Consider the following 18,695-nt stretch of genomic DNA (forward strand, 5'->3'; position numbering starts at 1 on the left):
TTATTTTATTTTTATTTTGGGTACGAGTTTCTTATTTCGGTAAGAGTAAGACCACTCTTATAATTTGTTCTTGCCTGAGAAAAAAGCAACAATAAGAAAACTTTGCTGAATCCCAGGTAAGAACAACGTAAGAGGAAATGCTAGTTAAGAACGAAATCTATTCTTATATCGCTTCATGCCCACTGTGTCTGTTACTAGGCTTGAGTAAATTGTGATGAAACAAATGAGAATATCAATAAATAAAAAATGATCTTTGACTGTGAATAACACCATGCTAAAATTGACCAGACCTGAAAATTCTAAGCAAATTAATAAATGGAAGATGATTAAACAGAAGGTTTTGTAGATACAGTACTTAATTCTGCCATCCATAATTAGATAAAAAAAAATTATCGCCTGACAGCACTCGTTTTTTTTGTTTATTTATTTTTTACCCAGGGACAGTGCACATTAATGAAAATCTTCAGTTTCCACATCAATGTAAATGTGCCAGATTTGAGCTAATGAGCTAGTTTCCATTTGTAGTCCCAGTACCTAACATGCATGTCTTTATGGTGGGGGAGGAAACCAGAGTACCTGGAGGAAACCCACGTGAACACAGGGAGAACATGACAAACTCCACACAGAAAGGCCCCCTGCTGGGGTTCAAACCCAGGACCTACTTGCTGTGAGGCAGCAGTGCTGACCACTGTGCCACCGTGCCTTCAGTGTTTTGTATCAAATGTATCAATAAATAATAGCAAGGCCACAGAGTAAACTATTTAATAGGTATTGTGTATTTTTAAGTAATTGAAGTAGGCCTATTATCGTCCATATACAAAAGTAGCCTAAATAGGAATTTGAAATTCAAACTTGAGCATTTCTGAGTGAGTACATTGTGGTCGAGTGTAATGCAGTCACCAGAACAGACTATATTCACACAGGACTTCATATTAGTTACACAGGGACCTTCTGTTATTGCAAAGGACTCCCTTTTACAAAGGCACATTTCCAACAGGGGTGTCCCTGACTTGACTTGACATGCTCCTGGATTTGACCTTCCCTTGCGCCCACCCCCAGGACACTAACTACATCACCAAGCTAGGGGTCAACAGGGTTAGTACCATGCTCTGTCCAACAATAATTTATTTGGACACTTGAGATTATTATAATTTTTTTTTATTACATTTGTGACCATCACTTTCTTTGTAATCTGACGGTCTCTAACCCTCTTTACGGAGGCTGGAGGCTATAGTCTCCAGGGGTGTGGAGATATTCGAGGGCCTGGCCGCTCGTGAGAGGACGTCACGGCGAGTGGCGGGTACAAGAGCTGCTGCTGCCGACAGGAGACCGACTTCAGCTAATATGGACAATAATGGAATTGACCTTATCTCAAGCCCTCAGACTTCCCTCAGACTTCCCTCAGACAAACTTTGCAATGGTCGTGATTGGAGGATCAAGAAAAGAGGGCGGGGTTTGAGACAGGTCCATTAGATGATTACGGATTATGGTCTCTGATCTCCATAGGGGTCTGATTGACATGTGAGGAAGTTGTGGTTGACAGTGCCCCAATATAATCCCTCTGCTCCATTAGCGTCTTGTCTGCTTGTGTGTGGGGGGGGTTAAGCTAAAGGGGAATTCCACCGCCAAGCGACATTAAACAAATTTACCAGATTACCAGGCATAACTCTGTCTCTCTGTGTGGGGTGCAGCTGCGTAGTGTAGCACTCGCCTACCACCGCATAGACCCGGGTTCAAGCCAATGGGGGTATGAGTTCTGGTCGTTGCAACAGCGACTCCTACTGGCAGGACGGATGCCTGTTCAGCAGGGAGGAGATCTGGGGGACATAGCGTGAACATCCATGCCTGTCGCGCTCTCCCAGTGAAAGTCCTCGCTGTCGACCCCACATGTATTGGAGGAGACACGTGGTAGTCTACACCCTCCCCAGACCGACGGAGGAGACATGTGGTAGTCTACACCATCCCCAGACCGACGGAGGAGACATGTGGTAGTCTACACCATCCCCAGACCGACGGAGGAGACATGTGGTAGTCTACACCATCCCCAGACCGACAGAGGAGACATGTGGTAGTCTACACCATCCCCAGACCAACAGAGGAGACACACCCTCCCCAGACCGACAGAGGAGACACGTGGTAGTCTACACCCTCCCCAGACCGACAGAGGAGACACGTGGTAGTCTACACCCTCCCCAGACCGACAGAGGCGACATGTGGTAGTCTACACCCTCCCCAGACCGACAGAGGAGACACGTGGTAGTCTACACCCTCCCCAGACCAACAGAGGAGACACGTGGTAGTCTATACCCTCCCCAGACCAACAGAGGAGACACGTGGTAGTCTATACCCTCCCCAGACCAACAGAGGAGACACGTGGTAGTCTACACCCTCCCCAGACCGACAGAGGAGACATGTGGTAGTCTATACCCTCCCCAGACCAACAGAGGAGACATGTGGTAGTCTATACCCTCCCCAGACCAACAGAGGAGACACGTGGTAGTCTACACCCTCCCCAGACCAACAGATGAGACACGTGGTAGTCTACACCCTCCCCAGACCAACAGATGAGACACGTGGTAGTCTACACCCTCCCCAGACCGACAGAGGAGACACGTGGTAGTCTACACCCTCCCCAGACTGACAGTAGGGCAGTGCAACGACAGGAAGGGAATTGGCATAATGACTAAATTGGGGACATGGGAGCAAAATGAGAAAAGGCAACAAAAAAGTCTCTCTGTGTGGCCGGGCTGAGGGCCTGATCTCATCAGGACAGACACCTCTGGGACCCAGAGAGCCATTTATTACCAGAGAACCAGAGTTCTTTAAACAGTGAGTCAGTGGCTTGTGAAGTATGAAGTATGAAGTAACAGAGTACAGTATAAGTAAAGTAATGGAGTACATATAAAGTAACAGAGTGATGTAACCAGTCGAGGAAGAAGTACCCAAATCCTGCAGTAGGGAACTTCTTCTAATTTACATTTTGTTTGAATTCTGGCACTGAAAATATAATCAAAAGGTTATGACTATGATGAGTAGGGTAACGTGAGTGTCAGTAACCACCATAGCCCCAATATTGAGTAATGCCTTCTGAAAGTAAGTTCAAGTGTGGCTTGGGCTTCTGACCAATCAGGGAAGCTGTCAGGGTAAAAGGCCTGTCCGTCCCTCATTGGCTACTGTGGTTGTCAATCACAATCGTGAGACGCTAGAAGCATAACATGGCGGACGAAAACAATGCAGAACTCTTGCAAGTTATCCAAGTCTTCCAATTATAATTATATTTAATTTAAATGATTTAAGTGTTTCAAGTGCTTCAAATGCTTAAGTGCTTAAATGTACTTGAATACCAAAAGTAAAAGTATCTGTGCTGACATCATGTCCTGATCTGTCAGTATGAGGAAGTAACATGCTTTTATTGGCTTTTATACATCTTTGATGTACTGTATTCACCTTCTAAAAAAGGGTTTGCAGTTGGTTGGTGGTTATGCTTTGTCTGGCTCAAAGCTGAAAATGATTCAACTGAATTAAATGTTTTTGGTTAGTCTGGCAAAAACCTTTAGTGAATAACTGGTTATTGCAGGTGTAACAGATAGATGTAGTGGAGCAAAAGCACAAAGTCCCCTAAAGTTTGGTAATGTTGTGGATGTTGTCGTACATCTGTTGAATGTTGTTCCTCTTATGTTTCTTTTATTTATATCAAATGAGTACATTGATATATATATATTGCCCTTTAACCCTCATCCCTCAAGCGGGGGGTTAGCTATAGAATATTGAGTCAAAGCAATCAGATTATGTTACCAACCGTGCGTAATCTGGTTGAGGGCGTTTTTAAGTGACTACAGTAAATCTGCAACGGATTACATTTTCAAAGTAACCTTCCTAGACGTTGAAGTGTGCCACAGTGAAGAGAAGAAGGGGAAGCTCTGATGATTAAAGCTCTGATAAAAAGCTCTGATTAAAGCTCTGATTAGGGAAAGCCAGGTATTGGAACAAAACGTGTGTAAACATTCCACCCCGGGGGCCTGCTGTGCTCCTGGCGGAGGTTCCATTAGCTTCCTGACTCCGGGGAGAGTTCTAGATTAGAGAACACACAGTAACCACGCACACACCCTCCGGCCCCCCCGTCAGTTTCCCATGTGTCGTTCCACAGCACCTGAGTGTTCTCAGACGTCAACACCAACACCTCGAGGACAATACAAGTTTCCATTGGACGAGAGAGCGAAAGGGAAACCGTCTCCTGTAAACAACATCATAATAAGGGCTTCTCTGTTGCACCGAGGAGATTTCAGAATAAAAGTATTGAAGTGTTGCCAAATAAAACAGCCTTCAGGGAAAACCAGAAAATAATCTTTGTGTAGTCTGAGTTTAACTTTGATGTGTTGTTCTCTGCTGTGTTGCCCAACAGCTCCTTTCCCGGCTGTAATAGCACCAATAATAATAATAATACAAAGCCTTTCCTGGAGGACCTTGGGGTTGAGGTTGTTCTCATAATAGAAAATAATGTAAACACTATTCAGTGCAGGGATGTAGACAGAGGAAGGATACAGTTATCTTCATGAGCTGCAATCTTGTCAGCAGGACATATTGTTTTTAGTTATTATTACTATTATTATATATATATATATTTGTTTGTATTATTGTATTGAGACAGAAGGAGAGCAGAGAGGAGAGACAGAGTAGGTGGAGATAACAGGTGAGATTCAGCTTTGGCTCCAGAGACTGGATTCAATCTGAGGACAGTGTTGAATGAATGAATTAATTAATGAATGAACGGATTAATGTATGGACGAATGAATGGATGGATGAATGAATGAATGAATGACCATTGGATTTCTAGACACTCAAAGTGCTTTACAATGTAGGGTGGAAATTGCCTCCATCACCATTACAGTGTTGCACCCAACCTTGGGCTATGCACGCTCAATGTCTGCCATTCACTGGCACTGGGCACGCACTCATCCAGAAGGCTGAATTCAATCTGAGGCCAGCTGTGGTTCCAGAAACTGAATTCAATCTGAGGCCAGCTGTGGTTCCAGAAACTGAATTCAATCTGAGGCCAGCTGTGGTTCCAGAAACTGAATTCAATCCGAGGCCAGAGAGACTGCATTCCTACATGTACATTTTCATGAATAAATAGTCCAGTGAAAGGGTCAAGATATATGAAACACAGTTTAACCCATTAAAGACATGTGACACATTTTGGTATGGTTTAGGCATGCCATTTCCATGGTTAAGGTGAGGGTTAGACAGGGTTAGGTATAGTTAAAAGGGCGAGGCAGTATGAAGCTCAATTTGAATGAAACTCATGTTGAGTTTATTATGACAATTTACCTTGTCATATGGATAGATATATTTTGAATTGAACTGACTATAATTGGATTTATTGATAATATAGGCACTATTAGGTGTAATATAGGCGATCATTTATTCATATATTACTGTAATGGGATCATATTGTGTGAAATGGGCTTGGCCTATAGTCGCTATGGGTTTGGTTGACATATTAACTTGAGGCTGCATGTATCTCTCGAGATAAAGCTGGGAACGAGGTTAGGCTGCATGGGGGAACATGACAGTCAGGTGCTGCCACCTTCTGGGAGACTCTGTGGAGAGAGTGCAGGTCCAACTGGAGTTAAGCTCGCTGCTTTGTGGCCATCTGGTGGATTGTCTGTCCTTACAAAAAAGTCATGGCTGACCTCCATCCCTACATCACACCCCGGAGGCTGCGGTCCTGACTCCGGTCTCCTCTCCATCCACCACCAACCTGTCTGTCCCAGAGCCTTCTCTGTTGACGCACCCACCCTCTGGAACTCCCTCCCCCCAAACATCCGCAGTGCTGCTACATCCCTGGACTCATTCAAATCTCAACTCAAATCTCACCTCTTCAACAAATGTATTAATGACTCTGCCTGATTTCCCTCTTTTCTTTTTTTTTTTTTAATTAATTGTTCCTCTGATCTCCTTCCCCTTAGTGTTAAGCGCCTTGGGTCTCATGAAAGGCGCTATATAAATCTAAGAAATTATTATTATTATTATTATTATTATTATTATTATTATTATTATTATTATTATTATTATTATTATTATTATTATTATTATTATTATTATTATTATTATTATTATTATTATGGTAGTCATTTCAGTTAGGGCTGGGCAAAATAGCTCTTTTGCTCTTCCGCTGCTAGTCTGTGGAACGCTCTCCCTGACCACCTGAGAGCACCACAGACTGTGGATGCTTTCAAGGGCCTCAAAACTCATCTTTTTAATAGAGCCTTCTGTTGGTTTTTATCAAATGTTTAGCTCCACACATTTGATGTTATTTTACCAATTTATTTTACCAGTTTTATTTATTCTATGTTTCTCTCACTCTGCTACTAGTTTTAGTGTTGTTTTGACTCCTTGCTAGCTTTAGTCTTGCCTATTTTTTATTCTTTCTTCCTTTACTCTTGCTAGTTTTTATGTTCTTTTAAAATGTAGCGCTTTGAGATTTGCTCCACAATTATAAAGCACATTACAAATAAAATATATTATTATTATTATTATTATTATTATTATTATTAATATGGCCAAAATATTACATCACAATATTCTTTGTTTATTTAAATACAAATATTTGTTTTACGTCTTCATTTTGTAATACAATTGTATTTCATCAATACTTTCGCAGGGAACAATTGTTTTTTATAAATAAAAAAATATACAATATACAATATTTACGTATATATATCAGGTGGACAGCGGTATTGTAAAAATCCATACCTTCACATGAATCCATGACTGTATAAATTCATATTGGATACATACCTTCCAGGCCTAATATCAGTTTCATCATGGTACCAACCATTGTATAAATAGTTTATCATGGTACTGTCAAACAGCTCATGTGTCGCCATGGTACCACTACCAATTTATAGATAACATTATTATTACTATTATGAGTAATACTTTTTTAAATTTCTTTTTATGTATTTAAAAAATCGACAGAGCTTTTAGAAATGTGTGGAATATAAGTATTGCTTTTCCCCACAACATTTTGTGAATGTTTAAGCAATAATACACAAGAAGCTGTGGTATGTCATGGCAATATTCAGTGATGCAGTGGTGGTCCCACTCGGTACCACAGCGTCCTAGCAGTTTTTTTTTAGCAGAAGTATGCGCACGGATGTGCACACGCGCGCACACAGAAATGCGTTCACAATTTTCACTGGACTCGTAGCGCCGTGCGCCAAGTACCCGGCACTTATCTATCACCTATAGACTTTGCATAATAATAGGATACCGATATCATAACAAAGAACGAGAAGAGCCAAACCAAAATACAAGCGCTGTGGGGGTTTGCTTGATCTGTGGAACCTCTCACTATGTCCGACTGGAAGGATGAGGCATTAAGTTGTGCTTCAGAAGGAAACTGTCCTTCTGTAAACTAAGTTACATTGTTAATTTAGTTTGTATTTACTTTTCTAGTTTAAGTTATTTCAATTAAAGAAATTGTAACTACAATTACATTTAAAACATTGTTTGTTTTTCAACCATATCTGTTGACAATATAATTTCTTTATATATTGAAGGCTACATCCTGCTACCTTTTTCAGCTTCTCTATTTCAAGGCAATATTTACAAAAACTAAACTAAAACTAGTAATTTGCTATACAAACATGTTTCCTACTATTTATGCATCATAATCATCTGTTCTGTGCACAAGCGAGGGAACATGTATGCGCGTGCGTGTGCGCGTACACTGGTGCGCGGGAGCGCGCGTGCACGTGGCGGCGTCCAGGCAGTTCTGATATTACGACCAGTGGTGCGTTATTGAAATCATCTTGCTCCCGGCGCGTGCGCGCGCTCCCGCGAATGCGCATTTAATGTCCCCTCGTTTGAGCACAGACTACAGACAGTGCCTAATTGCCTCTACGAATGGAATGTAACACATGTCTTCCCAACAAGTTAGGTGTGAATGTATCTGAGAACGTATTTAACACACCCGACGACCGGCGCTATTGATATGCAAATAGCGAGTACTTATCATGGGGTGGCACGGAGTGCAACCCCGTCCCATGAAGAACGCATGCCTGATTACGACTGCACCACTGGCAATATTCTACACATACCACAGGCTTCCGGGTGTATTATTGCTTTTATACAGCAGGTTGCACCGTCGGGAAAAATATAGGATGAATACAGACAATTCTAGGGTCTTTTATATCGATTTCAGTTAACTTCGAAATTTTTAGAATTTTTTTCCTGAAGATGTCTCGTTGCTATGGAATTTCAAATGGAGTAGCCTATCATTATCAACAAGCTTGGCAACACAAACTAATGAGGTATTAGTCTAATAATGCAAGCGAAAGTCAGAGAAAGTCATCAGCACCTTGGAGGATCAGCACCTCGGACAGTTCCGGGAGTTGGGCCAGTTGACTTGGTGGTGTTGATTTCATTGCGGCTTTTCTCCAGCGCGTCCAGCTCGTTGGATTGGCATGGGCTTGCGTTGCTGATTTCAAAGCTGGTTGCAACTTGCACAATGTTTTAATGACGCCACGTGCACGCACGCTCCCACGCATGCGCATAAATGTTCCCTCGCGCACGGGATGTAGCCTTCAATATATAAAGAAATTATATTGTGGTGGAAAAACAAACAATGTTTTAAATGTAATTGTAGTTAATTGTAGTTGGGGTGATCATTTGATTCATGGCGCTGAATCCCCTTTCACATTCTGCAGTGCTGCATGGAATTACTTTTGTGCATAAGTATTTTACTGTGTAGTGGATGGGATAGGATGGAATAGACACAGAGCTCCCTGCCCCCTCCCCTCAGGTTGGTGTGAACGATGGTCTGACTCAGGCAGAGCACCGTTCACACCAAACCTGTGAATGTGATTGCCATGAAATGGGTTGCATACTTGCATTCCATGCGCTATTGTTATGCTTATGCGAGGTACCCGCAACGAGTCGAGTGCAGCGCATTCTTGAGTGCACGCGCATGCACGCGTACATCCATGCATGTGCGTGCATGCGCTTCTGCTCACAAAAGCTGGTTGCCCGGCGTGCAACTCCGTCCCATGAGCAACGCATCCCTGCGGCATATCTAAAAATGCTGTTTTTCTGAATACCGGTAGATGTAGGCCCGTCCTCTTTATCTATCCACTCGTTTTAAATCAAATGTAATGTTGTCCGCAGAGTAGGTCATGTTGACACAGTTTCCGTTTGATGAATGGTAGTTGAAACTTTCTACAGCATTCTAAAGCCAGCGCAGTGGTATATTCATGGTGATTTAACCGTGAGTGTATCATGAATATACTCACTGTTTAGAACGCTCTCCACCAATCACAACGCGTGGTCGTAACTACCTGTTGTATAATCCAGTTTAAACCATGATACTGATCGCTTTGACATCATTTTGGTAGTGACCAAGAAAATTATAGAAATGCCATAATACATTTCCGTGAGGGTGGTATGTTTATGATGATGATGATGTTGATGTGAACCTGATGTTATTTCAGATTTAAATGCACTAATGAGGCACATTTTTCCTGACATGGTTAAATAAAGCCTTAAAGGTGCACTATGTAGTTTTGTGAGAGTCAGATAAATCTATCATCTCTAAGGTATATTTGCATAACTGAATAAACAAACTGTCCTTGGAGAAAAATTGGATCCCTGGAACACTGTTCAAAGCTGGAAAGCTTCATACTTCAAACAAAGCTTCCTGAAAAGTTACTATTTTATTGTACAAAGGCAGGGCCCACAATTCTGTTAACAAATATATTCTAGGCTTATGTTTGGTTCACCGTGCCTAAAATAATATTTAGTTTTATGATAAGATATAATTATTCTAACAATTACAATAAATGCAGTGCACCTTTAATATCTTAAGGTTAAGCCCTAGCCCTATTTTCTGAAAATCTGCCTAGAAATACATACCTAAGTAAATGGAAGATTGCTCCACTTCTACAAGATCCTTCTACATGTTCTTGGTATCTATGGACATCTATGGATCTCAGGAAATGTATTCCCAGTGTCAGAAATATTGTGTCTGTTACTTGAGTAAATTGTGATGAAACAAAGGAGAATATAAATTATGAGAAACTGCCACTGAGCTCGTTCGGCACCTTCTTGAGCATGTGTACAGAAAATCTAAGGAAATTAATAAAGGGAAGATGATTTAACAGAAGGTTTTGTAGATACAGTACTGACTTCTGCCAATCCGGACACATGCAATTTGAAATATTATTATAGAATATAGAATATCAGGCCTATAAATTACCTTATTATAGCCAAGTCGCACACACCCCAAATAATAATAATAATAATAATAATGCATTTTATTTATAAGGCGTGTGATGGGAATTTATAATATAATGTGAGCAAAATGACAATTGTCTGAGTCCAAAGTTGAATAAAAATGAGATAAATGTATTCCCTTATTTGATCATACAAGGAAATGCTATGTTCAAAATCAGACCAGTGTAACAAATGGCTGACCACGAAGTGAGAGCGAGCCCTGGTCAGACATACAATTAAATACATGAAATGACGTAGAAAAAACAAAATGGCTGGTTAGAGAAATTAATAATACTACTATGTTATGCTATAGCCTGGAAGGAAAACAGCTTCGTCTAACAGTTCCCATAACCTTGGGTTATGGCTCTGAAGAAACACAATCCCGTGACCTATAGTCTGGGCCTTTATAATAGAATACTCATTGTAACTGTCTATGTGGCTTATGGCCTATATGGCATAACATAGTTTAATACACAAGGATATGATGAAAGTCAACAGAAATGGCTCCCATCTACAGGAGTTAATAACAACATTGTTTTGGCTGGCCGGGGAGAAAAGAGGATTATCGAGACACACACACATTACGCTGATCTCAGTGTAACAGTCTGTAAAATGATAAAACAACACAGATCCATAATGACATTGTTGAAGTCAGAGGTTCTGTGTAGGATTGTTAGTAACTGTCTAACTGTATATATGGCCGTTTACACTAGTAACTGTTTACCTGCATATATAACTGTCTCCACCGGTAACTGTCTAGCTGCATATATATATATGTTTCCACTAGAGGGCGCTCTAGGCGGAGCCACTCAGGTACACCACCATGTGGCGGGTATATAAGTAGATGTTTCCTCCCACTTTTCTCTCTCCCCCCATGTCTCTCAGTAAGAGAAGACCTATAGAACTGCTGCTTAAATCACAAATGTTTGCATATATTGTATTTTTCACTTGTTGTGCCATACATGTCATATTGTGTTGAGGTCTGGGGGAATGTTTATAAAACAAATATAGATCCTATTATTAAACTACAGAAAAGAGCTATTAGAATAATAAACAAAGCTAGTTACCTTGAATCGACAAACCCATTATTCATAAAGCCTTAGTGACAGGTTGAAGTTGTGTACTTCTCAGGGGAGATTTAAAAAGGCCCTAAAGGATAAAATAATTCAGGAGTACAGTTTTGAGTAAAACATCAAAAAAAAAGTATATCTTACAGCATATTTGGGGTTTTTCTTTCTTATATTAAAGTATATTTAGTTTTTATGAATTGTAAAGGATAGGCAAAAATAAGCATGTGCTTCAGCCTATTCCTTTTTTCGGTCATTGAGTTTGGATTTTGTGTGTGAGCTTACTTTGAATATGTACATTTGTGATTTTTCTTTTCTTTCCTTTTTGAAAGTCCACACATGTGTGTTTTTGATTGATCTGTAAACAAAGACCGAAAATAAAACAATTCATCATCATCATCATCATCATCATCATCATCATCATCATCATCATCATCATCATCATCATCATCATCATCGATCCGATGTAAACGGGCAGAAACAAAACAGTACGCCAAAGAGAACATTCGAAGAGGAACTTTATTAAAAGATAACGTGGGGATATGCCAAATCTGTACTATCCCCACTTCTCGCTTATACATACTTTCAAAAAAAGGGACTTGGAGAAAAAAAAGGCAGTGAGGTGATATATAAAAGTAATCAGACCATCAACAAACTCTTATCCCAACCCTCAACGTCTGAGTATGCTGCCCTCACCGCCACCGTAATAATTATTCCTATAGAAAGAAAGTCCTCGAGACCTATATCGAGACCATAGGACCAAGGACCAAGTCGTGAGTCTTACATAATCTTCATACATGCACTGGGTCTCTCTGGGTGAGAAGCGGTCAGACATCATCTCTTGGGTGATCGATCAGTCCAGACTGCTTTTTGAAATAGTTGGGTTTCCCTCCTCCTGGATTAAGGATCCATTCAGAGCATTGTCCTCTTTTCTTTTCTAAAAAGTGAACCGCGGCTGTCCGGCCTCTTAGCGCGGACCCGTCCCTCTTCTACATTCATGCATCCTGTAGGCACACATGTAGAAAATACCTGAAAGAGAGAGAGAGGGCAGACGTGTTACTTGATGGAAATACAGTCAGGGATAGAAATGTAATAATTCGTATTTGGTATCATGTTTTGTTGTAGTACTCGGGTCAGAGTCCTGGACTGATTTTCAGGATTCGTGACTCGACTTGGACTTGAGCACTGATGACTCGGACTTGGACTCGAGCATCAGACTTGGAAGGTGCAGACGAGGACTCGGACTTGTTAATTGATGAATACAGTTATTTATTTATATTTTTTTGTAATAGGCCCTAATCATTTGGCATAAGATATTGATGGCTAGTGCATTTGTTTGGCTATTGTGTCACAAAGTAAATAAACTTCCTTTGAAATGGTGACCGCTGTGTCATTTAAGTTTATTGTAGACCTTTTTTTATTTGTATGTCAGCTCTTTGACCGCCAGAGTGGAGTGGACTCAACCTTGATGACTGGGACTCGGACTAGGGTAATGGGGACTCGACTCTGGCTCTTCTTTGGTGACTCGGACTTGGACTCAGACTCGAACACTGGGGACTCGAGACTCGACTCAGACTCGAGATTTTGTGACTCGACTACAACACTGCAGTGCACTGAGTGGAGCCAGGCAGCCAAATAATATTATATACACAGGTGTCGCACAGACATTCCAAAGGTACTCACAGTTGCACTGGGGTTTCGGACAGACAAACGCTAGGGTTTGAAAGCTTGGCATTGCTAATAAACATTTTAAATAATTTTAATAAACTTACCAACACGGCTTTATTTCCGGCTTTGGCTGCCTGATGCGCCTGCGCTGTCAAACCTATAGTGTTTGTCTGTCTGAAACCCTCGTGCAACTGTGAGTACCTTTGAAATGTCTGTGCAACACCTGTACGACAAGTGTTTTGATAGAGAAAAGCGAGACAGACTTAATTTAGAGATTTTTCGTTATTTGTCATATAATGTTGGTGTGATTTTACAGTCCCGAAAGGGGCTAGGACAAGACGAGCACCCTTGGCCCTATCTCCATGAAATGTTCTCTTTGGCCGCAGTCAACACTGATTCTTATAGAATGTAGTGTCTCCTTTGCCTCCCCCGATCCCATGAAATTTCTGCCTTAAAAAATTCTCCATCGAATTTGAAGAAACAAAAAAAAGTTTTTACTTTGACCTTTTAGTACTTAAGTACATTTAAAAGTTGAAACTTTTTTACTTTTAACTCAAGTGTATTTTTAGCCAGATACTCTGACTTTTACTTGAGTACGATTTTGAGACGGTAGCCATACTTTCACTTAAGTATAATTTCGGGGTACTTTTTACACCCCTGCACGTGACTCAGTTGGTATTGCTGATTGGCTCGAACATGGTATGTTTGTAGTCACGTCACTCAGTTGGTATTGCTGATTGGCTCGAACACGGTATGTTTGTAGTCACGTGACTCAGTTGCAATTGCTGATTGGCTCGAACATGGTATGTTTATAGTCACGTGACTCAGTCGGTATTGCTGATTGGCTCGAACACGGTATGTTTGTAGTCACGTGACTCAGTTGGTATTGCTGATTGGTTCAGCCCCTTACCTGCAAAGAACGTCATGAGAAGAGCCACCCAGCCCAGTATGTACGACCAGGAGAAACGCCAGTCACCAAAACGCCTTCCCAGGAAGTTGACGGTCACCCCCGTGTAGATGGCCATGGCCAGCAGGACAAAGAAAGCTAGAAGGGATAATAAAATAAAAGCGTTTATTGATACATCAAGTCAAGTCAAGAGTTTTATTCTCTTTACTCTCTCTCTTTTATTCTCTTTACACATGTTTGTGTCTGTGTGTATATAGTATACTCAGGATTGTGTGCATGTTTAGGGTTATGGACTAATAATATGATGCATTTAGTTTATTACCATTTCACAGTTTTTACGAATTTATTAAAATTGTGTGAGTGTGCTTGTGTGTGCGTGTGTGTGTGTGCTTGTTTGTTTGTGCATGTATGTGTGTGTGTGTGTTTGCTTGTTTATGCTTGTAAGTGTGTGTGTGTGTGTGCTTGTTTGTGCATGTGTGAGTGTGTGTGTGCGTGCTTGTTTGTGCATGTGTGTGTGTGCTTATTCGTGTGTGTACTTGTTTGTGTGTGGGTGCTTATTTGTGTGCAGGGACCGAAACTAAAGCCCGCCGCCCGCCAGGGGCGGTCTGTTTTTACCTTTGGCGCATGACACTTAGAGGGCTGCCCGCCGTGTGGCGTGTAGACGTGTAGTTCATAACGATACTCTTGTGCGAGTACAGATTATAGCCGCTCGTCTTTTTTTTCTCCGCCGCGAGATCGTTAAAAAACTACAAGTCCCACATCGCACTCAAGTCAACGGTCCAATCACAGTAGAGTGACGTGACTGGTTTCATGAGAAAAAAAAGCAAATGACCAATCGGAAGCTATCATTTGGCTTGTTTACTTCCGTCTGCTCTAGTCTATATCGGACCTCCATGAGCTAACGTACTGTTTAAACAATGACCCAGTCAACTATTCACTTTTAGTTTAATACATGACGAGGCATTGTCTAACGGTATCTAGCTGGCTAGCTACTGATAGCTGCTGATATCAACAAATGCTCCAGCAATAGTCTACTCGAGTGCATAATACCTCCGTTCCCTCGTTAGCTCGCGTTAGCTAGCTCACGTTAGATCGAAATGTCCCAGTAAACTAAATTGTCTTAACGTTATCTACCGGGCTAGCAGTAGCTACAGATAGCTCCTGATATCAATGTCTTATAACATTGATTGAATGCGTATTCTAGCTGAGGGCATGTTGAATGTGATTTGACAAAAGAACCGTAACGTAACGTTATAAATAGGGTCCAGCTGCATCGCCGGAGAATCCTTGCATGCTGAATGTAGGGTCTAGCTGAATATAGGGTCTAGCTGCAGGGCCGGAGAATCCTTGCTGGAGCTGGAGGCTACTCAAGTATACACACAGACAGTGGAGCTGTTTGCAGATAGCAAGCATTTTGACTTATTGCGTGGTGGCGATGTCTCGCAGATAATACAACTACAAGTATGATTATATAATATATATTTTATTTAAAAAAAAAATTTATATAAAATATATATATATTTTTTTAATCAAAAAAATGTTGGCAGGTAAGAAATATGCTTGGCGGGTAGACTCTTCCCATCTACCCGCCACTGGCCGGTGAGTCAAAAAGTTAATTTCGCTCCCTGTTTGTGTGTGTGTGTGTGTGTGTGTGTGTGTGTGTGTGTGTGTGTGTGTGTGTGTGTGTGTGTGTGTGTGTGTGTGTGTGTGTGTGTGTGTGTGTGTGTGTGTGTGTGTGTGTGTGTGTGTGTGTGTGTGTGTGTGTGTGTATGTGTATGTGTGTGTGTGTGTGTGTGTGTGTGTGTGTGTGTGTGTGTGTGTGTGTGTGTGTGTGTGTGTGTGTGTGTACTCACTGGAGATGAAGAACATGATGCCTGCAGCGAAGGAGCGGTTGAACCTCTCGAAGGAGGAGAAGTGAGCGAAGGACATGATGCCGGCGATGATCCCAGCGAAGCACGACATCCCCGACAGTATCATGAACGCCCTGGTGGCATTCCAGTACGCTGAGAGGAGAGGTAGAGAGAGGCACAGGTCAACAGAGAGCGGCAGAGAGAGAGAGAGAGAGAGCGACAGAGCGATGGAGAAAGAGAAGAGAGAGAGAGAGAGAGAGAGAGAGAGAGAGAGAGAGAGAGAGAGAGAGAGAGAGAGAGAGAGAGAGAGAGAGAGAGAGAGAGAGGCACAGGTCAACAGAGAGCGGCAGAGAGAGAGAGCGACACAGTTAATTTTCATGACGCGATAATTTGCTGTGTAATTAATTAATCTAATTAACGCGATAAACTGACAGCCCTAGTTCTGCTGTGTTGCTCTATGTCAGACCTGGGCATTGTACGGCCCGCGGGCCAAATACGGCCCGCGGGATGATTCTGACCGGCCCGCAAAAGATTACATCATAAAAAAATTCAAATACATTTATTTTGTCTTTTATTTAATTTTTTATCTTTTTTTTTATTTTTTTTTATGTCAACGTTCACACGCACAATATACGCTTAACTAGGATTTTACTTGATTCAACAACAAAGCAGTCGGGGCAATGGCAGGCCAAAAACTGTCAAAAGTGTGGTTATTTGAAGTTTGGATTTTTTTTTTTACAACTGAGGTAGGTAGATTAAATTTTTAGAGACTAAAGTACCGAAAAAAGGTACCGTTGGGTACCGGTATCGATTCATATCGGTTCAAATGTGAACGGTACCCATCCCTACTGAGCACACAACTGCAGGGCAAGGTCATTTTTGCTCATGAAATGCATAGCCATGTGAAAGCCTTCATGACAAAGTTGCAATTAATTTCAAGGCAACTAGGCAGCAACAATCTCAAACACATGAAAACCCTGAAAGAAGTCAAACCATCAGATGATCACCGGCACAGGTTAGGAGAGGAGAACTGCATGATGAATTTTCAAGGCGTTTTCAAGATTTTAAAAAGGTTGAGGATGAAATGCAGCTGGTTTCCTCTCCCTTTACCTGCAGTGTTGATAGTGCACCCACTGATGTTCAGCTTGAACTCATTGACCTGCAGTTTGATTCACTACTGAGAGAGCACTTTAAGTCAGCATCACTGCTAGAGTTCTACTCTGCTCTGAAGGAGGAGAACTTTCAAAACATGAGGAGACATGCTCAGAAGATGTTGGTTCTCTTTGGATCCACCTACACATGTGAACAGATATTCTCAGTCATGAAGTATACCAAATCCAGGTACAGATCCTCTCTCACTGATGAACATGTCAGCTGTGCTTCGCATCTCCACCTCAGACATTCAACCTGACTTTGATGGACTTGTTAAAGGTCAAAAGAGACTGGATTTCTCACACTGAATGAAAAAAAAGAACTGAAGAACACTAAAATGTGGGAATATAACAAGTGAAATGGGACACTTGATCCTTTTCTTTTTTTCTGCACAGTAAAAAAACTGAAGAACACTAAAATGTGGAAATATAACAAGTGAAATGGGACACATTTTTTTTGCACAGTTCTGAAAACATTAAATGTAAAGTCAAAAAGGCTACAAAACTGGGACACTTTTCTTTACACAGTTACACAGTTCAGTGACATGTCTTGTTTATTTGAGCTACAAAGATGATGTGATGTCTTTAGAAATCTAAGAAAATCCATGTTTCAATAGTATATGAAACTCAAAATGCCCTTTGTTATTAATGTGACTGAAAATGAGTTAAATGTTTCACATTTTGTTTATCATTATTATTATTTATCATTTTGGAAATTCTATTTGAATAAATGATATTTTTGAAAGCTAACCTCACCTTTTAATTGCCAAATAATAACATACACTCTTACTATGTTCATGTTCTGCTGTGTTGCTCTATGTTCATGTTCTGCTGCTGTGTTGCTCTATGTTCATGTTCTGCTGTGTTGCTCTATGCTCATGTTCTGCTGTGTTGCTCTATGCTCATGTTCTGCTGTGTTGCTCTATGCTCATGTTCTGCTGTGTTGCTCTATGTTCATGTTCTGCTGTGTTGCTTTATGTTCATGTTCTGCTGTGTTGCTCTATGTTCATGTTCTGCTGTGTTGCTCTATGTTCATGTTCTGCTGTGTTGCTCTATGCTCATGTTCTGATGCTGCTGTGTTGCTCTATGTTCATGTTCTGCTGTGTTGCTCTATGCTCATGTTCTGCTGTGTTGCTCTATGTTCATGTTCTGCTGTGTTGCTCTATGTTCATGTTCTGCTGTGTTGCTCTATGTTCATGTTCTGCTGTGTTGCTCTATGTTCATGTTCTGCTGTGTTGCTCTATGTTCATGTTCTGCTGTGTTGCTCTATGCTCATGTTCTGCTGTGTTGCTCTATGCTCATGTTCTGCTGTGTTGCTCTATGCTCATGTTCTGCTGTGTTGCTCTATGTTCATGTTCTGCTGTGTTGCTCTATGCTCATGTTCTGCTGTGTTGCTCTATGTTCATGTTCTGCTGTGTTGCTCTAGGCTCATGTTCTGCTGTGTTGCTCTATGCTCATGTTCTGCTGTGTTGCTCTATGCTCATGTTCTGCTGTGTTGCTCTATGTTCATGTTCTGCTGTGTTGCTCTAGGCTCATGTTCTGATGCTGCTGTGTTGCTCTATGCTCATGCTGCTGTGTTGCTCTATTATCTTCTGTGTTGCTCTATGCTTCGGTTGTGTTTTTCTATGCTCATGCTGCTGTGTTGCTCTATTATCTGCTGTGTTGCTCTATAATTATGCTGTGTTGCTCTATAATTATGCTGTGTTGCTCTATAATTATGCTGTGTTGCTCTATGTTCTGCTGATTCTATGTACTGTAGAGATATTGTACTTCTATG

The 18,695-nt window shown here is 41.3% G+C and overlaps 1 protein-coding gene across 1 annotated transcript in view; it reads right to left on the minus strand.

Annotated features, from left to right (window-relative positions):
• Positions 1-12,309: 12,309 nt before the first annotated feature.
• LOC311227858 (lens fiber membrane intrinsic protein-like) overlaps positions 12,310-18,695 on the minus strand; it is a gene marked incomplete at both ends in the record, with an annotated part of 32,188 nt that continues 25,802 nt past the window's right edge. Inside the window, 3 exons of the mRNA XM_084313702.1 lie at positions 12,310-12,371; positions 13,921-14,055; positions 15,771-15,920. Of these exons, the coding sequence (XP_084169828.1) occupies positions 12,310-12,371; positions 13,921-14,055; positions 15,771-15,920 (347 nt within the window). The remainder of the gene's footprint in view (positions 12,372-13,920; positions 14,056-15,770; positions 15,921-18,695) is intronic.

This window comes from Notolepis coatsorum, assembly GCF_963971535.1.
Source record: "Notolepis coatsorum genome assembly, chromosome: 4".
Taxonomy (NCBI): Eukaryota; Metazoa; Chordata; class Actinopteri; order Aulopiformes; family Paralepididae; genus Notolepis; species Notolepis coatsorum.